This window comes from Salmo trutta, chromosome 2 (assembly GCF_901001165.1).
Source record: "Salmo trutta chromosome 2, fSalTru1.1, whole genome shotgun sequence".
Taxonomy (NCBI): domain Eukaryota; kingdom Metazoa; phylum Chordata; class Actinopteri; order Salmoniformes; family Salmonidae; genus Salmo; species Salmo trutta.
This window is the reverse complement of record NC_042958.1, coordinates 54,976,833-55,000,593: the sequence shown is the minus strand read 5'-3', so window position 1 is coordinate 55,000,593 and position 23,761 is coordinate 54,976,833. Positions and strand designations below refer to the sequence as shown.

At 45.4% G+C, this 23,761-nt stretch overlaps 2 protein-coding genes across 2 annotated transcripts; one reads left to right on the top strand and one right to left on the bottom strand.

Annotated features, from left to right (window-relative positions):
• Positions 1–1,621: 1,621 nt before the first annotated feature.
• Positions 1,622–14,798, bottom strand: LOC115157575 (prolyl 4-hydroxylase subunit alpha-1). The gene is made up of 15 exons (XM_029705956.1): positions 14,641–14,798; positions 12,219–12,325; positions 11,892–11,988; positions 10,981–11,132; positions 10,311–10,448; positions 8,985–9,233; positions 8,492–8,703; positions 7,744–7,920; positions 7,059–7,129; positions 4,589–4,688; positions 4,004–4,057; positions 3,744–3,809; positions 3,480–3,548; positions 3,257–3,353; positions 1,622–3,084 (listed from the first exon to the last, which is right to left on the bottom strand). The coding sequence occupies exons 2-15, from the start codon at positions 12,301–12,303 to the stop codon at positions 3,014–3,016; spliced, it is 1,638 nt and encodes a 545-aa protein (XP_029561816.1). The 5' UTR covers positions 12,304–12,325; positions 14,641–14,798; the 3' UTR covers positions 1,622–3,013.
• A 548-nt stretch (positions 14,799–15,346) lies between these two features.
• Positions 15,347–20,259, top strand: c2h10orf88 (chromosome 2 C10orf88 homolog). Its single transcript, XM_029705944.1, has 6 exons — positions 15,347–15,935; positions 16,206–16,403; positions 18,201–18,270; positions 18,459–18,659; positions 18,902–19,266; positions 19,658–20,259. Exons 1-6 carry the CDS (start codon positions 15,775–15,777, stop codon positions 19,863–19,865), a joined length of 1,203 nt encoding a protein of 400 aa, XP_029561804.1. The 5' UTR covers positions 15,347–15,774; the 3' UTR covers positions 19,866–20,259.
• The last annotated feature ends 3,502 nt before the right edge of the window (positions 20,260–23,761 follow it).

Below are 23,761 nucleotides of genomic sequence, written 5' to 3'. Positions count from 1 at the left end.
ACATTTTAATGAGCTGTCCTATCGCCTCTTCTGCTTTGGAGTGTATATAGCCACATTCTAACAGATTTCCCAGGGTCAGCATAGGCTTAAACTGTGGAGTGATGCATGGGATTAATAATCCTATTGATTCTTAGCACCATTTTTCATTCAGAGATGAAATCCTTTGATTATCAGACCAATGAATGATCAGGTAGGAGCTTTGCTTCCGTAACATAACGGATGAGTCAGCACTTACAGGCTGTTGTATTTCACCAAGGCAGTTGGAGAGACGGGAGGAACAGAGGGACTCAGACACAGTGTGCCATTGGCTTTGAATGCCCGTGTTTATCTGTGCAGCAGTAATGGAGTGAATGACCTCGGGGCTATTGCCCCATGGAAGACATGACATTGGTAGAGAGGGGATGTGGGGCAGCGATATTGAAAGGTAATTTACAATTGAGTGGATATATGCAGCATTTACCATGAATGCAAACATTGCCTTCTGCAATAGGGATCAAACCCTGTATTAGAATCACTGTTCTGAGACCTGCCCCAAGTGTGATAATAGCCCAGACCCTGTGCATACTGTACTGTGTAAAACTCCAAGCATGTTACATTTTTTTTATGGTAACATTAGAACAAGTCTTTGCCCTCACATTGATGCTTTCTTATCGAATACCTCAGGTAGTACTGCCCCATTAAGGCGCATAAACAACTACAACAGTCATAATTTAGAAGCCTGGCCTGCATATAGTATCGTCCTAATAACTAACCCTGATTGTCATAGTGCAACCAACCAATAAACCTCCATCCTTCCCACGAGCCCTCTATCTAGCCCCAGTCCAACCCGACACCTGTTAGAACATCCATTTTGTGGCTCTGGCCAACATCAACCCCTGATTACAGGCTCATTGGGATGTCCCCCCCATTGAAGTTGAAAGTCTGATATGTAGGGTCATCTGATTCTGACCGGTTGATGAGGGAGAGGGGGACAGTGACAGTGCATTTATAACTGGTCTCGGTCATCTGTGTGCTGGGAAGCAATGGGGGAGGAGGGGATTGGAGTGATGGTTAAAAGGAGTAGAGGAAGGGATTGGAGTGATGGGTAAAAGGAGTGGAGGAGGGGATTGGAGTGATGGGTAAAAGGAGTGGAGGAGGGGATTGGAGTGATGGGTAAAAGGAGTGGAGGAGGGGATTGGAGTGATGGGTAAAAGGAGTGGAGGAAGGGATTGGAGTGATGGGTAAAAGGAGTGGAGGAAGGGATTGGAGTGATGGGTAAAAGGAGTGGAGGAAGGGATTGGAGTGATGGGTAAAAGGAGTGGAGGAAGGGATTGGAGTGATGGTTAAAAGGAGTGGAGGAAGGGATTGGAGTGATGGTTAAAAGGAGTGGAGGAAGGGATTGGAGTGATGGTTAAAAGGAGTAGAGGAAGGGATTGGAGTGATGGTTAAAAGGAGTGGAGGAAGGGATTGGAGTGATGGTAAAGGAGTGGAGGAAGGGATTGGAGTGATGGTAAAAGGAGTGGAGGAAGGGATTGGAGTGATGGTTAAAAGGAGTGGAGGAAGGGATTGGAGTGATGGTTAAAAGGAGTGGAGGAAGGGATTGGAGTGATGGTTAAAAGGAGTGGAGGAAGGGATTGGAGTGATGGTTAAAAGGAGTGGAGGAAGGGATTGGAGTGATGGTTAAAAGGAGTGGAGGAAGGGATTGGAGTGATGGTAAAAGGAGTGGAGGAAGGGATTGGAGTGATGGGTAAAAGGAGTGGAGGAAGGGATTGGAGTGATGGGTAAAAGGAGTGGAGGAAGGGATTGGAGTGATGGGTAAAAGGAGTAGAGGAAGGGATTGGAGTGATGGTTAAAAGGAGTGATGGTTAAAAGGAGTGGAGGAAGGGATTGGAGTGATGGTTAAAAGGAGTAGAGGAAGGGATTGGAGTGATGGGTAAAGGAGTGGAGGAAGGGATTGGAGTGATGGGTAAAAGGAGTGGAGGAAGGGATTGGAGTGATGGGTAAAAGGAGTGGAGGAAGGGATTGGAGTGATGGGTAAAAGGAGTGGAGGAGGGGATTGGAGTGATGGGTAAAAGGAGTGGAGGAAGGGATTGGAGTGATGGTTAAAAGGAGTGGAGGAAGGGATTGGAGTGATGGTTAAAAGGAGTGGAGGAAGGGATTGGAGTGATGGGTAAAAGGAGTGGAGGAAGGGATTGGAGTGATGGGTAAAAGGAGTGGAGGAGGGGATTGGAGTGATGGGTAAAAGGAGTGGAGGAAGGGATTGGAGTGATGGGTAAAAGGAGTGGAGGAAGGGATTGGAGTGATGGGTAAAAGGAGTGGAGGAAGGGATTGGAGTGATGGGTAAAAGGAGTGGAGGAAGGGATTGGAGTGATGGGTAAAAGGAGTGGAGGAAGGGATTGGAGTGATGGGTAAAAGGAGTGGAGGAAGGGATTGGAGTGATGGGTAAAAGGAGTGGAGGAAGGGATTGGAGTGATGGGTAAAAGGAGTGAAGGAGGGGATTGGAGTGATGGGTAAAAGGAGTGGAGGAAGGGATTGGAGTGATGGGTAAAAGGAGTGGAGGAAGGGATTGGAGTGATGGGTAAAAGGAGTGAAGGAGGGGATTGGAGTGATGGGTAAAAGGAGTGGAGGAAGGTAGAGGAAGAGTAGTGCACACCAAAACATGTAATGTGCAGGAAGTTGAAAGGGAGAAGCAGCTGTGTTGCTTGCTCTAATTTAGTATCTTGTATCAAAGTCCCTGTTAAGGGTGAGAATGAAATAAAAAAAGTTCCTCAGGTTAAGACAGCTGTGCAGTCGGAGTGTGCAAAACCCATGACGGAAGGCACAGACTGGGAGCGAAGCACTTCGGACCCACTGGTGAACCACACACACACTTCAACTACAAATAAATGTGACATCACATGAGCAGCCAGAGCCTCAGTGAACACTGAGTTTGGAGAGGAGGACGAGAGGTCAGAGGGCACTTCACAGCCCACAGAGCCGAGAGTCAGGAGGGTTTAGGAAGAGGGATGAGAGGAGAAAAGCGTATTCCGTTTGATCATTCTGACTCGTTCAGAGTGCAACGCCTTCTGAACTCCTGGCCTCGCTCGTGCATCCACTTGTTAGACACTGGAGAAGGAAGAGGAAACTAAGTCAGGAGGACATGACCAACAAGGACCCACTGTTAACTGCTGCAGCAAACCGTTAGCGGACCTGACACAACCGTATCACTGCCCTCGGGGCAGACCTGAAGTTCTCAGGGTGTAGGAAATAGGATGTAATGAGAGACGGGTCGGCTCACCCCACTTGTTGCCCACTAGGACAGGGCAGGCCGCGTGCCGCGTACTGTAGTCACCCTCTCCACTGGCAAACAGGTTATACCAGAACACTGCGCTTCCCTGAAAAAGAACCGTTTACACATACACAAAGCTCTTTATTTAGCATCAACATGTCAAATAAATAAACCCCATCACGCACTTAACAGGAAAATGATTCAAAGTGAACACCACAGCTGTGTGTTTCACCTTTTTGGGCCACACTGCAGCTCCCACATCAGTAAAGACAGTGGCTCCCCCTGAAGGCACGTCACTCATCTGCAACAGAGAGCCTCGTCAAGCCATCGCATCATACCACTTTAATACGAGAGCTTTTTTCTCAACCTAATTGAAACCCATTTCTTTTAAAAAGGAACCTTTGAAATTAGATTTACACATGGGTAAAACGGAAGACCCAAAATTGTATCCAAATCTATGAACTGGAGCTGAAATAGTGAATTGCTTCATACTAACGTAAATGAGCCAGGTGGCGATCCGGTTCCCGGTGCCCAGCTCCTTAAATGCATCCGGTTCATCTTTCTACGAAGACATGGAACACAAAAGGTTCAATAACACTAACAGTGAAGTCAAGGAAAAACTCCCATCCACATATGAACCCACTAGCAACAGTTGATGCACGTGTGCCAGCCATCAACAGTCACCCACTGGCTCTCAGTCATACAGCATAAAGGTCATAGTTGCCTGACCAGAATAGAAAGAAAAGCCTTGTTTACCCGTCCAAAGTCAAAGTGGGGCTCGTATTGCCCGCCCACGCCGTAATTTGCCACCTGAGGAGAGATGAACAAACTCAGATGAACAAACTCAGTGACAGATGCTGTGTTGTCATTAGAGACACTCGTCTAGTACTTTGGTAGGCTCTTCCTAAGTAATAAACAGCAGTAAAGTTGATTCCTTGCACTGAGTTTTTATACAGTTGCTATAATAGGCATACTGTTTAAAGGGAAAGGGGGATACCTAGTCAGTTGTACAATTGAATGCATTCAACTGAGATGCGTCTTCCTCATTTAACCTAAGCCCTCTGAATCAGAGAGGTGCAGGGGGCTGCCTTAAATCAACATCCATGTCTTCAGCGCCTGGCGAACAGCCTTGCTCAGGGGTAGGACGACAGATTTTTACCTCGTCAGCTTGGGGATTCGATCCAGCAACCTTTCGGTTACTGGCCCTATGCTCCTACCCACCAGTGTATATTCACGTCACTGGTTGCTAAACCACACAGATGTACTGCCAGGGTATCCCCTCCTGCCAGTACTCCAGTCCTACTAAAGTCCCTCAGCCACCCTGATGTTCGGTTGTGTTACCTGTAGCTCCTCTGCAGTCTTGACATTCAAGCCGGTGATATCCTCAATGCGCTGGTTTATCTTGTCCACTACTGGATCTTCGTAGGCGGTTAGCCATGCACTGTGATGAGAGACGGAGAGTTTCGGAGTCATAAAATACATCTTTATTTAGCATTAAAATTGCAGCCAGGCAGCAGAATAATGTTATTCTAGATTAGTGTGTCCACAGTTAACAGTTAAGATGGCAGCATGGACAGCATGTGGTAGTACTGCAGGTTAGAAGGGGTATACAGACGTAGGATCTTAAATTTGATCACCCTGTTGCAGGAGAACTGTCCTGCAATGCAGGAAATATAAAACTTTTAGTGCATTTGAGGTTTAAAAATGCTTCGGAAAACTTGATTTTCCCTTACGAAAAATGCATCGACCCCTACAATTATGATCCACATAGTAATTCACATTTCCTGTTGCTTCAGAACTGTTTTGTTACTGTAGCAAACTGGCTCAAATGAAGATTCTGTAGGAGAAGGAAACAGGCTGGTTGAAACAGGTGAAAGGGAACTCCATATTTATCCAGTCTCAGAGCAAAAACATTCAAAACTAACTTTCTCACCAAGGAAGTTGGGGCATTCATGAGGAAGAGTGACCATTTAGGAGTTTGGGTTATTAATTTAAACAAACAGACCCCAGTCCCTTCTGTCCCTCTGTTACAGACCTTGCTGTTTGAAATGTATAAATATAGATTGAAAAGCTATGGGAGTAACAGAAGATGCTGGTAAGTGTCCAGAAGGGAGCAGAGTTGACTGGGAAGACCAAGATCTCATCCTTTTATTGGGTAGGGGCCAAGCCTCACTTCAAAACATGTTGAGTCAGACAGGCCCACGTCTCAGGCGCTGTTTACACGCCCTCATTTAACATGAATGTGTGTCCTTTGTTCAATTAGCGTAGCCTGTGCATGTTATAAAGATGAATAGGAAATGCCTTAAAAATTGCCTCAAACTATTCATTCTGAAGTATACATGTGCGAGTGTCCTCACTGGATGACAGGGTTATGTTGGAAGTGCTGTCATTAGAGTCCGGACAGAATGCTGGCTCACATCCTTAGATATAAATACTCCATCAGCTGCTATATAAGCTGTATGGTTACAAAAACGTTTTCTGTATCGGAGTGCTTCATTAAACCATTCATTTAACAAGAAGAAAAATCTAGAGCCTAACCGAGAACCCTGATAACTAAATGCCCCTAAGATAATTCATGAACACATTGAGCAGGTTATATGAGCTAAATGCTGAATAAATGTGGCTAATTTAGGTTAATTGGCATAATGAAGCTGAAATCTGGGGTCAGAGGAACAGAGGAAGATCACCATGTTTCCATTTGCTCATCAACTGCAGTTAATCTATTTCCACAAGGGGGCGCTCTATAGCCACACCACATGAAAACAGGCCTGAAGGGAACAAATAGGCAGGCAGACCCCTATCTACAAGAGGAGATTCCACCCATACACTGAAACATCATTCTGTAAGATACGCCAGAGCCTGCACCAAGATAACAGAAAAAAACTCCTGTTTTCAAAGAAAAAGATTAGGAAAAACAACTGTTTGCCACTGCATGGATTGGGTTGTCATGTCGATAATGTCAATCATCTGATGGGTTGGAGAGGAGAGACAGCGATGTCATTGCAGGAGGAGGAGAGGTAGGTGTATCCATAAGTAAAGTTCCACAAAAGGGGGTGAGAGGTAGGGATGAGCAGGGCAGACAGGGCCTCATGCAGGCCCCTCTCCGTCACCTTTGACCCCTTACCTCTTGGAGACTAATGGGCTGTAGTGAGTTTCCCAGTTTGGGGGTCATGCATGGTGGCACGCCTTAGCTAGTATCCCGGACGGTTCACATTACAGTCACAGATCACAGTGAGGACAGACACACAGAGGAAGAGGAGAGACATCCCTGAATGATCAAGCAGCTGTATGAGAGACAGACGGACGCTAGGCCAGGGCATGCAGACCATCAGGTCTAAAACCATTGCAGTACATGACTTGCAACTTGTAATGGTCACAGCCAAAACTTAAATGAGACGCTACCAAAGGTAGAAGATATTAAACTGGCCTGGTCGCACCCCGACTACTGTTAATGGAGTCATAACAAGCAGGTACTGGACTCCTGTTCCTCCCTCTTGTTATGATCAAAGCAGTGGCGGGACATCTTGGCAAGAGCACGGGCCCAGAGGGACTGGATTATACCTTCAAAATCAACCTAGCTTCCAATATACCCAAAGTGTCTACCATCTCACAAGAATGTTACTTGTTCAGGCAATATTTCCCCAAACATACAAACTGTCAATTTCCAATCCGTTATAATCCCTCTACACTTAAATTGCAGAGTTCCCGATTAGCTGTTGTGCTCTTGCCAAGGATCCTGCCCAAGCGGAGGGAGAGGATGCGGGGTGCGGAGGGGTACAGCGCTGTGCCCATCCCTGCCTGCTGGTCTTACCTCTTGCTGATGCGATAGTGGGCGGTCTCCAGTACACCAGTAATGGGGTTGGAGATGGTGGCCCGGCGCAGCTGTGGAGCCAACAGCCAACCGGCAGAGAGGACATGGGTTACAGGGACAATCCCTGTTACACACTGACTGGCTGCTGGACCCACATACACTACGAGGCTACATTAAGTCTGTGCTGTGTGTCCCTGCTGGGCCCCCTTACCCTCTGCAAGAGCTGCAAGAGCTGAACTCTAGCTTGAGTTATGGATCTCGATCATTTACATTAATACACGATTCATGCAAAAGTTGTGTTGATATGAAGCTATGACTTAGTTACGACCACTCGATTCAGTTACGACCACTCGATTCAGTTATGACTGTTCGAGGTGATGTTCATTGCCGAGTCAAAACTCACTTCTAGTTCTAACTGAGCTATCAAATACTACTGTATGTGCCAAACAAATTGGATGTTGCTCTTATCCAGCCAGTGTATAACAAACAAACACACGGTACACAGTCAGGTCCTCGTGCAGGGTGGGCATCCCCAGTCTTCTTATGGCAGCATGCATTCTCAGACACATTCTAACGTCTACCACACCTATGGTTGCATCATTTCCCCAAAAATTATCCTTATTATAATTCTGAAAAACCACACGCCAGACCCAGTCTTCCCCTGGAGGTTGAACTTTGAACTCACCCTGGGTTTGGCCAGCTCTTTGACCTTCTCGATCTCGCTGTTGGAGAGGATGTCGTGGTAACGGATGATGCGTGGGCGGTCCCACTCGTCCTCCTGCTTGACGGGACCCAGCACGTACAGGGGGTGGCGGTTGTTGTCAGAGTAACGACAGAACATACGACTCTGACGACGCAGGGTCTGGAAGATGGAAGAGAGGGATACAGATCATACATGATCCAGAGGGCCACCCGAGCTCCCCCCACACACACTAAAACAACATATTTTTGGGCTTAGTGGAGGTCAATTTGCAGTGTATAAATCTATTCAAATAAAGTATTTCAAGAGGACTAGGACTTAAAATACATAGCCATTAGAAGCTGTGCATGCAGAGTGTGTGTGTTAGCCAGTGGAGGCTGGTGAGGGGAGGACAGTTCATAGTAATAGAAAGGATTGAATGGGATCAAACAAATGGAAACCATGTGTTTAATACCTTTCCATTTATTCCATTCCAGCCATTACTACGAGTCTGTCCTCCGATTTAAAGTGCCACCAGCCACTGGTTAGTACAGTTGAGCAGAGGCTGCGGAGGCTGCGGACGGCTCATAATAATGGCTGGAACAAAGCAAATGGAATGGCATCAAACACATGGAAACCAAGCGTTTGATGTATTTGATACCATTCCACTAATTCCACTCCAGCCATTACCACGAGCCGGTCCTCCCCAATTAAGGTGCCACCAACCTCCTGTGGTACAGTTAGTGGCTCTCACCATCTTGATGCCTTCGCCGCGACACAGCTCTTCATATTTCCTCCTCTCAGGCAGGTAGTCTGCAGGTCTGCCCTTCTTGTCAGATGCCTCTCTCTTCTCCCGCTCTCGCGTCTCCTTCTCCTTCTGGCCCTCCGCCGCTTCCACCTTGTTCTGCTTGGCCAGCTGGTACTCAAAGTACTTCAGGTTGCCGTTGGCTCGCTGGTGGGCAGAGTCTGAGAAACACAACAGACTCGGTTAGGACAGAAGATGAGTCTACTCAGTACTGTCCTGCGCATTACGATCAAGACATGAAAAACAAATATAATACACATACTTGGGTGACAGTACTTAAAAAATGTATTTCAGTAATCTGACTAGGTTGGACTGGTGAAAGCCAAAGGGCGGTAACCCGGCTTTCAGTTATAGATTCAGACACAAAGTATCAATTTCAAAAGTATTCAAACAGGCCCTAGGCTTTACATAATGTACAAGTACTACAGCAGTCTCCACTCACCCAATTTGAGTAGTCTCTTGGTGTAGTCCAAGGCTCTCTCTAGCTCCCCCTGCTGGTAGATGGAGTAGCTGAGGTAGTCTAGGATGGTTACCATGTCCACGCTGGACTCCTCTCCCCCGTCCAGCTGTTTCAGGGCCTGCTCCATCCACAGCTCTGTGTGGTAGTAGTCGGCATCAGAGTAGGCGATCTTCCCCAGCTCAAAGCAGTCCTCCACTGTCATAGGGCTCATAGCGACATCCTTATTGGTTCCTGTGTATAGATGTTAACATGTGCAGAGTGACACACGCCAGACACACACATCTCCATCTCAGCAGCATTTGCATGCAGCTCACTTATATGGCATTTCAAGCATCCATGTGGACTAAATGGGGTGTTCCACTGCATGTGGTGAGCACTGTGCACGATTTCCCCCTGCAACAGTAGGAGCAGCCATCCCTGAAGCTCTAACAGAACCTCTGCCGGCAACCCGTCCACTGCTAATCCACTCCTGGTATGCAGCTCCCACCGCATGCCCTAAGCCCCTAGCCAGCCTCTCCCTGCCTGGCCCTCACTAGGCAGTTCCCCCATGGAGATGGTGAGCGTGTCTAGCCAGTGGATGCCCTAAGCCCCTAGCCAGCCTCTCCCTGCCTGGCCCTCACTAGGCAGTTCCCCCATGGAGATGGTGAGCGTGTCTAGCCAGTGGATGCCCTAAGCCCCTAGCCAGCCTCTCCCTGCCTGGCCCTCACTAGGCAGTTCCCCCATGGAGATGGTGAGCGTGTCTAGCCAGTGGATGCCCTAAGCCCCTAGCCAGCCTCTCCCTGCCTGGCCCTCACTAGGCAGTTCCCCCATGGAGATGGTGAGCGTGTCTAGCCAGTGGATGACCTAAGCCCCTAGCCAGCCTCTCCCTGCCTGGCCCTCACTAGGCAGTTCCCCCATGGAGATGGTGAGCGTGTCTAGCCAGTGGATGCCCTAAGCCCCTAGCCAGCCTCTCCCTGCCTGGCCCTCACTAGGCAGTTCCCCGTGGAGATGGTGAGCGTGTCTAGCCAGTAGATGCCCTAAGCCCCTAGCCAGCCTCTCCCTGCCTGGCCCTCACTAGGCAGTTCCCCCATGGAGATGGTGAGCGTGTCTAGCCAGTGGATGACCTAAGCCCCTAGCCAGCCTCTCCCTGCCTGGCCCTCACTAGGCAGTTCCCCCATGGAGATGGTGAGCGTGTCTAGCCAGTGGATGCCCTAAGCCCCTAGCCAGCCTCTCCCTGCCTGGCCCTCACTAGGCAGTTCCCCGTGGAGATGGTGAGCGTGTCTAGCCAGTAGATGCCCTAAGCCCCTAGCCTCTACCAGCCCCACTCACCAGGAAGCTCTCCTGAGGAGATGGTATGTGTGTCCAGCCGGTAGGTGTCCTGGAGCCTCATCAGGGCCTTGGCTGCCCCCGTCTGGTCGTCATCATTGGGGAAGTACTGTCTCTGGATGGTCAGGTTAGAGATGAACCCTGGAGTATGGGAAGGAAAGATGGTTAAGGAACCTCAATTCTACTATCTTCACACAGGGTGGTATAGATGCTAAAAGATGCTTGGAGAACAATGGTATGACGTCATTGTTTTAGCACTATCTGCTGAGTTGTTGAACTACGGCGCACTACGTGGTTCAATGTGCCAGTAAATCAGCACAATCTACTCTGAAGCTAAAATTGGGATTGTGTGTACTCTGCTAATGAACAAACATTAAAAAAAATGTTTTATTGAAGAGCAATGTACAATACGGCGAACTTAGCAAAACGAGGAATGTGGTAAGTGCATGGAGGCCGTCGTCTATATGCACCTCCATTATTTCATGAATCTCTGTAGAAACAAACCCTGTTCCATCACGTCAGTGACTGCCAAAAATGCAACATGACTGATTATATTGTGATTTTCTTTATTTTTCATTAAGTTGTCAATTAGCAATAACTGGGAAGATTGAATCTTTATGTGGTAATATAGCATTTATAGTCATTAGAATAGAGGCGTATGAGTAACCCTGACCATCAGACATGTCCTTGAGGACCAGGCTCTCCAGCTCTCCCCACTCTGTGTTGAGCCTCTTCATCAGCTTGAAGGCGTTGACCGGGTGGCCCAGGAAGCCTTCTGGGTCCTGAGTGGCTGTGGCCGACAACACATCCAGCTTCTCAGCCCACCTGGACACACCATGGAGGGGAAAAGGCATTCAATATAGGCTACTCCTCTTGACCTGCACTGTTGGAACTTAAGAATTTCACTGTACCCTGTGCACGTGACTAATAAACAAAGAAAAAAAACAAGTGACTCAGAAGCAAACAGTGAATCATTTTCATATGCACGTTTACATATCACATGCATGTGTGTACATTGCCATGTACACACACACACTTGAAAGGCAAAAAAGAGAAGTTACATCATGTCCTGCACTTGAAACACCCTGTTGGTTTATTGTGCCATCTTCATAGCCAGAGGAACTAGGTCTCTGGTTAGCCAGGCCCATCGTAAGCTAGAGACATGGGAATATGACACCCTCTAAAGACATATTGCAGATACAGGTAGTGTCGTGAAGCAGGATATGTACACCACCGGAGGCTGGTGAGGGGAGGATAGCTCAGCGTAATGGCCGGGACGGAGCAAATGGAACAGCATCAAACACCTGGAAACCATGCGATTGATGTACTTGATACCATTCCACTGATTCCACTCCAGTCATTAGCACACGCCCGTTCTCCCCAATTAAGGTGCCACCAACCTCCCGTGATGTACATTCCTCTCTTTGACAGTCTTTATAGCATGGTGCCTTGTGGGAGAGAGCAACGTGACCAAGAACGAGAGAGTCTGGGTATTGGGGCTCTCACTTTATAATCTGCCAGAGCCTGTGGGAGAGATGGAGAGATATAAAAAAGACTGCTTGTGCTTCGGGGCTCTCCTCTCACTTTTTGACCTGCTCTAGTTTGTCCTCCTCAGCTCTGATGTAATCCTTCAGAGAGGTGACCAGGTCCTTCTCTGTGTACAGCAGATCGGTCATCTGCCCTAGGGAACACAGTGAAACACATAGGGGTCAAAGGTTGTACTAGTTCTTCTATGCGTTCAACATTTTAGACATGTTTGTAATGTTCATGTCGGTGATAAACAACGTTTTTCATAGGGAGCAATGCCGTTCAAGCCAATGTTTGTGACCAAGACAGGCTGGAAGCGATGAAACTAGTGAATAAAGGGATCAACCTAGAGGTGTTCATGAAATGAGAGGACATTTAACCTACCGATGGAAGTGAAGAAATCTTTGTCAGCGGAAGATGTGTAGAATAGACAGGTCAACAACACACAACAGACGACCCTCAACTCCATCTTTGCACTGCCGCACAGGGGTCTGTAAAACGAGGTAGATGAGTTGTTAGTCCGTTACATATCATTAATACCGGTGAGATGTCAGGGCACTTGGACACACTATCCACTGATGACCTCATGACAGGAAACTTCTGAAATACATATTTTTATGAAACTAACAGCACCAATCAAAATACTTTTGCGAGTCTCGGCACGCTAAGTGGCTGAGCAGAAGCTTGTAAAAATGTGTTGCACAAACTGGGGATACGGCTTTGCCAGACTTGCCTTCAGAACCCAGCGAGTCTGCACTCACCAAGTGAATATACAGCCACTGCCAGCTCACGCAGCCTGCATGGCCCTTTTCACTGCTCTCACAAGGCCTTTGTTCTTTACACAACTACTACTGTGTCAGCCGATTCATAGACTCAAAGCGGGGATTTTAAATTACTTTGTCTATAAAAAGACATGTTTTAACTATAAGTCTAGCTAAGAGGTCAGTACTCCGTTTGACCAGAGCGCATGTGAGGCTTTAGGATGACAGAGTACAAGCCGGACAGTGACCAGAGGGCATGTGAGGCTTTAGGATGACAGAGTACAAGCCGGACAGTGACCAGAGGGCATGTGAGGCTTTAGCATGACAGAGTACAAGCCGGACAGTGACCAGAGAGCATGTGAGGCTTTAGGATGACAGAGTACATACAAGCCGGACAGTGACCAGAGGGCATGTGAGGCTTTAGCATGACAGAGTACAAGCCGGACAGTGACCAGAGAGCATGTGAGGCTTTAGGATGACAGAGTACAAGCCGGACAGTGACCAGAGAGCATGTGAGGCTTTAGGATGACAGAGTACAAGCCGGACAGTGACCAGAGAGCATGTGAGGCTTTAGGATGACAGAGTACATACAAGCCGGACAGTGACCAGAGGGCATGTGAGGCTTTAGCATGACAGAGTACAAGCCGGACAGTGACCAGAGAGCATGTGAGGCTTTAGGATGACAGAGTACAAGCCGGACAGTGACCAGAGGGCATGTGAGGCTTTAGGATGACAGAGTACATACAAGCCGGACAGTGACCAGAGGGCATGTGAGGCTTTAGGATGACAGAGTACAAGCCGGACAGTGAGAGCAGCAGCTGCATCCCAAGGAGAGCAAGGAGCAGAGGGGGCGGGGGCCGAGGTGGAAGGGAAAGGCTTGATTTCCCTTTTGGGCTGCTCAAGTATTTACGACAGGCAATCAAATACCCGGGAGAGTACACAAGTTCACACAAACGGCTGGCAGTAGGTGCTGTAAATAAATAGGTCAATGAGCTTCATTTCCTTTTATGATGGTCTGGATTTGATTTTGGATAGGTAGGTACCCTTGAAACAGATGTGCAACAGGTGAACACAGGCCCAGGGCAGATGACCTATCACCCAACCCTATCTAGGTAAATGGAAAGTAGGTATTTCATCAAAAGGTCAGGAACGTGTGAGATGTGACCCAACAAGACTACAAAGAGCTATTAGATTAAGAAAACTGGTGAGGACATGCAGAGGTGATGCATCTGTGTCTGCTATTACTGTTCACTAAAATAAAGTGAAATTGTTATATAATACATTGTAAATTCAATGGAGAGTATGGACGTCCCAAGGCTCCCAGACAGCAAAGACCCTACAATTGTGGAGAGGTTCAAACCAGGGAGTATAATTCAGGGAGACAAGACTGCCACGTACATGCCCCTCCCCCCATCGCAGGGATTTTTGGGAGCACCATCAAAATAGATTTCCTAGCCTTGGAGTAAACCATACTGACAAAAACTAGAGTTGACTGCAAATTCATGTTTTAAGAAAAAAAATGTATGGGTTTGCAGATATGTTTCTGAACGTTCTAATTAGGCAATTATCTACTCTTGAAATGACAATATTCTCGGCGTTGCAACATGTGAAGAAATCTTTGTCAGCTGAGGATGTGGGACATGTGTGCATCAATGTATCAACCGATTGTTTCCAGCAACATGTTACTGTCACACGTAGCAAGCAAATAAATACTAAGGAGATTAAAAAATAAAAACTCCACGCATAGCTAAATTTTACTGCAGCTGCGACACAAAACTTTTTTTAAATACCTTAACACATTTTGTTCCTACTGTAAAGCAGGCAAACTATCAGCTGCGATAAAACATTTAAATAACTCAAATCTATTGTTCAATTTGCAACAACGATGTGACTGACAATTTTACAATGTAAATTAGCGGTAACATCAAGGTGTTATTTCAGAGGGATGACCAAAACGAATGGTCATAGTGACTGTAACGTTCCTCTAATACTTCAGTGAGCAATATCATGCAGTAATTTAGAACATCAATTACATATTTCGGTACCTTATTCCGCTCAGCACTGCTTTCGGAAGAGGGTTAAAATCCCCACGTCGAACGCCACGGCTGTTTTCTCAAAATCCTCGGTATTTTGAACTGTGCTGCGGTTAACTGGTAGGTTTACATACCGGTTTCCATTTTCTCTTTATTGCCATTATGCAGGATGGTGAATGTCGCCACCTGGCGGTTGAATTTAAACAGTGAGTGAAATACAGTAGTGCTGTGTAAATTTGTGCCCTGGTTTTAATGTCTATGGTAAATTTACTCAAAACTACTCCAGTCAGTTTTTCAATAAAACAGCATGTTAAATGTTGTTTTTAATATAAATGTTTTTGTTTTTCATCCACGAAATGTCATCATTAATTAATAGTTAGCTAATAATTGCATGATAATATATGTAATTGGATGGTTACTACTATCATTATTCATTTATACAGTCTACTGGTTTGGACTGGTTTCGTCAACACAGCCACAAAGTCATAAATTCCGACCTATTTCTACAATTTCTCTTCTTAAAATCTGATTTTAAGCCTAAACTTGACCACACGGCTAACATTAGGTCTACCCCTAATCTTAAATTAAGACCAAAAAGCATTTATTTGTTTTTATGATTTTTGAACGATCGGCCTGAAGCCAATTTTGAGTTAGTGGCTGTGTTATTTAGTAAAAACCGATCCACAGAAGGGAAAAAAGCGTAACCCGGAAGTGCTTCATTGGTGGTGTAACATCATAAACAAGCCGTGCTTTCATCGACGTTGCTAGCTAGTTAGTCGTCTGGTCGCCAGATATGCTTTCTAAAACGATTGGTTGATGTAAGGTATGAATTGTAGCGTTTTAACTCACGTTTCCATCCATTGACCCAAGAATGGACGGGCTGACTGTATGCTAGCTAACATGCTAACGTTAGCTAGCATTTCTTTGAGAGTCGATAGGATTGCCTGATATATTTTTGCACGGTTACCGGCTGGCATAGACAAACCAACAGTGTGACTGAAATAACTGTTTCTGCCCCAGCATTTGTTCATAACGTCACTGTGCTGTAGAAGAGGAATCTGTTTTGTATTTTACCAGTCCATTTGGCTAGCTAGTTAGCTACCCAAGGCCAGATAAGCATTACGTTTTGGGAAAGCGGTCGTCATCATGGCCAGTATTGACGTGAACACAAGCAAAGATGGACCTGTCAACGGGCACACGTCATGGGCTTGCAAATCACAGGAGCGCCAACTCTCTGACATCCTTCTCCCAGTACAGTCAAGTAACAACACTGACATCAGTCAGATCGACAGAGACACCCCAAACGGGTAAGACACCTTATTTATCATCTTCTCCACTGACAGACGTTCCCATACCGCAGTGACCTCGTCAACTTTTAAATGACCACACATAAATGGTTTATGCATGCCTTAACTCAAATTGAAACGTTCCAGGAAGCCCCAGACTGTCATTGCTAGCTATCTAGACTAACTTCCACTCTCTAGAATAGTTACAGCACCGATATTAAAATCCTTGATTTTCTTAATAAAAATACTGCTATCCTTTGACATTTTGATCACTCTCTTGTTTGTCCTTAGGTGTGTTCCAGTGCTCCTGGAGCAGGTAGAGGAGGGGTCTCCGTGTGTCATCACCCTGCGCTGTGCACCCCACTGCCCTGCCCTCATCACCAGCCTGCTGGTGACCAGCGAGGCCCGCACTATCGAGGTCTACTCCCAGACTGGGGACTACTGTGGCACCTGTCGCGGGGAAAGAGACCCCAACACACAGCCTGACAGGTGTGTGTGTGTGTGTGTGTGTGTGTGTGTGTGTGTGTGTGTGTGTGTGTGTGTGTGTGTGTGTGTGTGTGTGTGTGTACATGTATATGCATGTATGTATGTGTATATGTATGTATATGTTAGTTAGTTAGTTAAAGTTTGGTGTCACTTAAATGTCCTTGTTTTTGAAAGAAAAGCACTTTTTTTGTTGTCCATTACAGTAACATCAAATTGATCAGAAATACAGTATAGACATTGTTAATGTTGGAAATGACTATTGTAGCTGGAAATGACTGATTTCTAATGGAATATCTACAGAGGCCCATTATCAGCAACCATCACTCCTGTGTTCCAATGGCACGTTGTGTTAGCTAATCCAAGTTTATCATTTTAAAAGGCTTATTGTGAAGAGGTGACTACGGGATGCTGGCCTTCTAGGCAGAGTTGCAAAGAAAAAGCCATATCTGACTGGCCAATAAAAAGAAAAGATTAAGATGGGCAAAAGAACACAGACAGAGGAACTAGAAGGCCAGCCTCCCGGAGTCGCCTCTACTGTTGACGTTGAGACTGGTGTTTTGCGGGTACTATTTAATGAAGCTGCCAGTTGAGGACTTGTGAGGTGTCTGTTTCTCAAACCAGACACTCTAATGTACTTGTCCTCTTGCTCAGTTGTGCACATCTTTTTATTCTAGTTAGAGCCAGTTTGCGCTGTTTGTGAAGGGAGTGGTACACAGCGTTGTACGAGATCCTCCGTTTCTTGGCAATTTCTCGCATGGGATAACCATCATTTCTCAGAACAAGAATATATTGATGAGTTTCAGAAGAAAGTTCTTTGTTTCTGGCCATTTTGAGCCTGTAATCGAACCCACAAATGCTGATGCTCCAGATACTCAACTAGTCTAAAGAAGGCCAGTTTTATTGCTTTTTTAATCAGAACAACAGTTTTCAGCTGTGCTAACATAATTGCAAAAGGGTTTTCTAATGATCAATTAGCCTTTTAAAATGATAAACTTGGATTAGCTAACACAACGTGCCATTGGAACACAGGAGTGATGGTTTCGGATAATGGGCCTCTATACGCCTATGTAGATATTCCATTATAAATCAGTCGTTTCCAGCTACAATAGTCATTTACAACATTAACAATGTCTATGCTGTATTTCTGATCAATTTGATATTTTAATGGACAAAAAATGTTGCCTTTCTTTCAAAAACAAGGACATTTCTAAGTGGCCTCAAACTTTTGAACGGTAGTGTGTGTTGCTTATTTCTAACTTTTTGTGTACCTATACATGATACATCACCATGACGAGAATGACATTCATATCCATAATTATGCATTTCTGTGTAGTACAGATCAGGGACCGACGATGAAATTCTATTACTGCAATTCTGTTACTGGGTGTAAATCCACTTCACTGTAGTTCAGTAACCCACTTTTTTATTTATTTTTTAAGTTAAGCTGTCATGTCATAGCTGACACATCATTCTTTCTGCAGACATTGTTTAAACTTAATCCAGAGCAGATATTTAAGTTTTTGGGAAGCATGGTCACATAAAAAAACGGACGGCTTTTACAGAAATTCTGTTACCAAATTTTGCACCTGCACAGTTCGTCCAGTAAATGTTTTTTTTTTATAAACATTTCTGAGTAAATTATTAAAAGCATTCCTTGTGCATAGAGTTGTATGGTTTGTTAAACTTAGAAATTAATGTTTTTTTGTTTGGCATACATTTTAAAGCGAAAAATGGGTACAGTATCTTAATTGTGTGTAATGTGGTACGTCTTTATTAAACTTAATTTTCTTTGCTTTTCAGTGCAGAGAGAGGACCCTTCTACAGGAAACACTTAATATTGGAGTCCCCCGCCGCATCATGTGAGGTGAAGGTATGCATGTCAACCACAGCTTTCAAATCAACAGTAGTTACTAATTCAGTCCTGATCCTGTTTATTCTCTACTAGCACATAGCAATGTCTCTGTGAACATGAAATCCATTGACTCATCCCCTTTACCTGTCTAGTTAGGATTATTATGGGTGGTGCCCTTTCTTGGGCTAACCTCTGTGTTTTCTCAGCTACTGTCTCTTGGTGGGCGAGGGAGCGTGGCTGTGGCTCGGGTCGTGATGGGCCTACAGACACTGACACCTGTGGACTGCTCTCTGAGCCTGGGGCCCAGCATCGACATGCTCCGTGTGCAGTCCATGGTGGAGGAGATGGGTGCCAGCCTCTCACCGGGGGCCCAGAGCCTCATGAACATGGTCCAGTTTCAGCAGAAGGTGGGTTCCGCGCTGACGTCAAAGCATCACAGTCACCAATACCAGTCAATAGAAGCCTCAGTGGAAAATTACGCAGTCCGAAATTACACAGGAGACACTGGCTCTATTGTATTGTATTGTTCATTCTTCTACCCACCAAGATGGCTGTTAGATAGCGAGAAGCTCAAGACTAGTGAACAGAGAACACCGAAGACAATCGCTGTATTGTATGGTAAATCAAGCTCTTTGGTATTTTTTTCCAGAACAAAGCTGACTCACTGAGTGGGTTTCTGCCCCTCCTCATGAGCAGTGGGGCTCTCTCTGCTCTTGCTAAAGTAACTAACGGACCCTCTTCAGCTCCAACTGACATTCAACACCCCTCAGTCAACACTAGCCTCCAGCCAGACGAGATGTCTGACTCTGCCTCCTCAGATCCATGGCCCCAGTCTCATGCAGCCTGCGATACTCACACCGGCCTGGCAGACATGATGTCACCCTTTCTTAACGGCCAGCCAGGAGGACGGAGGCCATGCATCAGCCCAGACTTGCTCCCTATGCTGCAGAGTGTGTGTGGGCAGGTGACGCAGCTCCGCATCGACGATGCCTCGAAGACATCCAACGGCCCGCGGTGAGTATGATGACTGGTGGTGGGTCTAACTACAATGTAAAACTCCCTCTGAATGTTTACATGGTGTGGTTGGAGTAGAATGGTGTCCAGATGTTGTGGTTAGGAGTCAAGTGGATGGAGGATGTCAGGGCTGACCATGTCTGTCTCTGGGTTTGGTAATGGTTCTGGTGGCATTGTGGTGTGTCTGTTTATGTTCCAGGAAATGTCTGTGTATGGTTTGTGTCTGTATGACCGTACAGGTCTTGTTGTCAGGGAAAACTCCTGGCCCAGTGAAACCTGTGAGGATAGCGAGGATGTGTTCAAGGGCATTGTTAACATGGGAGGGCGACAGCACCAAAGGGAGGTAGTTTAATTCTTATGAAAACCTATTCTGTGATGGATCGTCTTGCAGGCAGGAGCATGCATGCTGCAGAGGGCTGGAGCAGGTTCTGGAGAGATGTCTGGGCGAGATGGAGAGGAGGCTGATGGAACACATGGACCAGCGACTGGATGCCATGCAGCTGCGCCTGGAAACGGCCTTATTGCAGACCCTGGCCCTTCCCCTTAACCACCTCAAGACCACAGCACCCATGCCTGACCAGCCTCAGGCCCTGCACTAACTCCATCCCAACTCCGGCCTCTACCCAAGCCACAGCCCCTGCCTCATCCCCTACCCCAGCACCCACTGACTCTAGCCCATTACATTGACTCCAGCCCCTACCTTATCCCCAGCCCTAGCCCCCACTGACTCAGCCCCATGCACAGCCCCTACACTGGCTGCGACCTATAACCCGCACTCAATAACCCGCACCCAATAACCTGAACCCAATCACCCAACTCCCCAGAGACAAGCTGCTTATTTTACTGTAGTTTTACCACTTGTGCATGTTTGTAAAATAATGTCTGACTGTTGTAAATTTGACACCCTTTCATATTCTGTGTATTAACAGACGGGTTTAAATAACTGCACTGTATGATCAAGAGTGAAAATAAATATATTTATACTGTAACAAATCTACAGAATATGCTTATTATTTTTTGTGCAAGGGTAAAAAAATAAGAATCTAACAAAACCTGCTCTCCAGTCCACACCTGCTAAACATATTCATTCCTCTGTAATGTAAAACATTAAATGTTTATGTTGGAGAAGCACTAGGTGGAGCTGTTGGTTTGGTGTCTTTGGTAGGACTCCATTACTACATTACAGAGGACTCCATTGCTGCATCCTTGAACAGGTCACCACACCCCGGGCTGATCTTTCCGGGAAAAGCTCAGCTGACTAAATATTTTAAGGATTATGTGAAACATGAATTTACCAGAATGATGTGCTGGATGTTTGGCGGGGATTACAGTACCAGCTAAATCAATAAAGAATTATGTCTGAAAAGAATAATCCTTTGTATAAATCATGATCATGCATCAAACTGAATGGAAACAGTGGAATCCCACTGGGCACAGACACACTAAAACATTTAGTGGCAGAGACACCATGTGACGTCTGCCACTGCCTGCTTTAACAACCCTGGATGATGTCGGTCTGTGTTGTCCACACTCCTGATCATTCTACACTCATCCATTGGGCCAGGTTACAGAGTGGGCCAATGTTTTCCTTCAGGATCTGTAGACTAGACATGTATACTTCAGACCGCTTTGAACTACAGAGCCATAGGTCAGTGCTGGTTGACAGGACCCGGCCAGGCAGAAGTAGGGCACAGCTTCCTGTGAGCAAAGGGCAGGTCCTGGTACGCGCACTAAGAAAAACATGTAGAGTGGTACCAACTGTATCAACACTATCCAACTGCTGGTGCTCCTACTCTGCATGGCAATGAATGAAATAAATCAAAACCTGTTCTATTAGGATCTTTATGAAGTGTAAAGTAGTGGGAAAAAATCTACACAGCATTTCAGTACTGTAGCCTACTATGTCTGTGTGCTCTTGGAAATTAATACTCTATTTGTAACATACAGATTAGTATGTCACAGAGTAGGAGTGTTGCTCTAGGATCAGTTTTGCCTTTTAGATGTGTGACCATGTTGCGGCATTGGCAGGTGGGACCTGATCCTAGGTCAGTACTTTGAGGGGCTTTATTGAATACAAGCCCAGAGCAATCAATATTTTAATGATTTGAATACAACAGTGAAAGATCGGCCACGGGCCTGTCAGTAAGAAACCCTTCTCAGATCGACCATATTCAGATGTATTGTACAGTTAGTTTTAATATTGCAGATAGATTGTATTGTTAGTTAGCACAACAATATTCTCATTTGGCCCCAGCCCGACACTGATATTGACCTGGATGGATGAGTCATCCAGTAAACTAGTCTCTATTATTAATACACATTCATCACATCATTAGCGTTCATCTACACTGTAACTGTAGCCTTTCAGGGGGTAGTCTACATCCCCACTAACACATGGGAATCAAATTAACATCAGATCACTTAGTTTGACCAATGGGACATTTACAGTATTTCTAGAAACCTTTAGCTATCCTTTGGAGTACATTAACCAAACATTTCATCGATGAGGCCTCTGTAACTGATGTCACACTGTGTTTGCGTCCCAAATGGCACCCTGTTCCCTATATCGTGCACTACTTTTGACCATATCCCTAAGGGCCCTGGTCAAAAGCAGTGCACACTACATAGGGAATAGGGTGCCATTTGGGACGCTTGAAAGGTAAGAGTGAGGTCATGTTTTCTATCTAGGTTCCGAGCCCAAAGAACATGTAACGGAACGGATACTGTCGATTATTACGTATTATACAACGGGTGGGTCTAATCCTGAATGCTGACTGGTTGAAACCACATTCCAGACGGTCTCTATTCCACAACTTAACGTAATGGATCCTTCCCTATATATAAATCACCTCATACTGTGGCTAATTCACATGATACTTAATGTCGCACCCTAAGCAGTTCACTGAGGATATATGGATGACCATAATAAAATGTAAGAGATGACCAATGGCTTGAGAGATTACTTAATTCTGTCTGTGTCTTTTCTTTACTGCAAATCAAATCAAATGTTATTGGTCGCGTACACAGATTTGCAGATGTTATCCCAGGTGCAGCTAAATGCTTGTGTTTTTAGCTTCAATACTGCAGTAATACCTAGCAATACAAATACAATACACACATAATCCAGAAAAATGTAGAAATGAAGAAATGTCAGAACGAGCAATGTCAGAGACCGAAATATATACAGTATATACACTGAGTGTACAAAACATTAGGAACATCTTCCTAATATTGAGTTGCACTCGCCCTTTTGTCCCCAGAACAGCCTCAAATTGTCAGGGCATGGACTCTACAAGGTGTTGAAAGCGTTCCACAAGGATGCTGGCCCATATTGACTCCAATGCTTCCCACAGTTGTGCCAAATTGGCTGGATGTCCTTTGGGTGGTGGACCATTCTTGATACACTGAGTGTATATATATATACACATATACACAGGGTGCCATATATATATATATATATATATATATACAAACACCTACTAATTCAAGGGTTTTTCTTTATTTTTACTATTTTCTACATTGCAGAACAATAGTGAAGACATCATAACTATGAAATAACGCATATGGAATCATGTAGTAACCAAAAAAGTTTTAAACAAATTAAAATATATTTTATATTTGAGATTATTCAAATAGCCACCCTTTGCCTTGATGACAGCTTTGCACACTCTTGGCATTCTCTCAACCAGCTTCACCTGGAGTCAGTAGAAAGGCCTCTTTAGTGTCCTAAGTTTTCATAACTGTGACCTTAATTGCCTACCGTCTGTAAGGTGTTAGTGTCTTAACGACCGTTCCACAGGTGCATGTTCATTAATTTTTTACAGTTCATTGAACAAGCATGGGAAACAGCGTTTAAACCCTTTACAATGAAGGTCTGTGAAATTATTTGGATTTTTACGAATTATCTTTGAAAGACAGGGTCCTGAAAAAGGGACATTTATTTTTTGGCTGAGTTTATACAGTGGGGGGAAAAAGTATTTGATCCCCTGCTGATTTTGTACGTTTGCCCACTTACAAAGAAATGATCAGTCTATAATTTTAATAGTAGGTTTATTTGAACAGTGAGAGAAAGAATAACAACAAAAAAATCCAGAAAAACGCATGTCAAAAATGTTATAAAATGATTTGCATTTTAATGCGGGAAATATGTATTTGACCCCTCTGCAAAACATGACTTAGTACTTGGTGACAAAACCCTTGTTGGCAATCACAGAGGTCAGACGTTTCTTGTAGTTGGCCACCAGGTTTGCACACATCTCAGGAGGGATTTAGTCCCACTCCTCTTTGCAGATCTTCTCCAAGTCATTAAGGTTTCGAGGCTGACGTTTGGCAACTCGAACCTTCAGCTCCCTCCACAGATATTCTATGGGATTAAGGTCTGGAGACTGGCTAGGCCACTCCAGGACCTAAATGTGCTTCTTCTTGAGCCACTCCTTTGTTGCCTTGGCCGGGGGTTTTGGGTCATTGTCATGCTGGAATACCCATCCACGACCCA

Bases quoted from the DNA above. Each gene is read 5' to 3' on its own strand.
- LOC115157575 (XM_029705956.1), bottom strand. From the start codon at position 12,303: ATGGAGTTGAGGGTCGTCTGTTGTGTGTTGTTGACCTGTCTATTCTAC. The intron at 9,234-10,310 runs GTGAGTGGGGCT...ATCTATACACAG, and splicing joins CTCCTCAGGAGAGCTTCCTG to GAACCAATAAGGATGTCGCT. The intron at 3,085-3,256 runs GTGAGCCGACCC...TTCCTTCTCCAG, and splicing joins CCTAGTGGGCAACAAGTGGG to TGTCTAACAAGTGGATGCAC.
- c2h10orf88 (XM_029705944.1), top strand. From the start codon at position 15,775: ATGGCCAGTATTGACGTGAACACAAGCAAAGATGGACCTGTCAACGGG. The intron at 16,404-18,200 runs GTGTGTGTGTGT...TTTGCTTTTCAG, and splicing joins CCCAACACACAGCCTGACAG to TGCAGAGAGAGGACCCTTCT. The intron at 18,660-18,901 runs GTGGGTTCCGCG...ATTTTTTTCCAG, and splicing joins TGGTCCAGTTTCAGCAGAAG to AACAAAGCTGACTCACTGAG.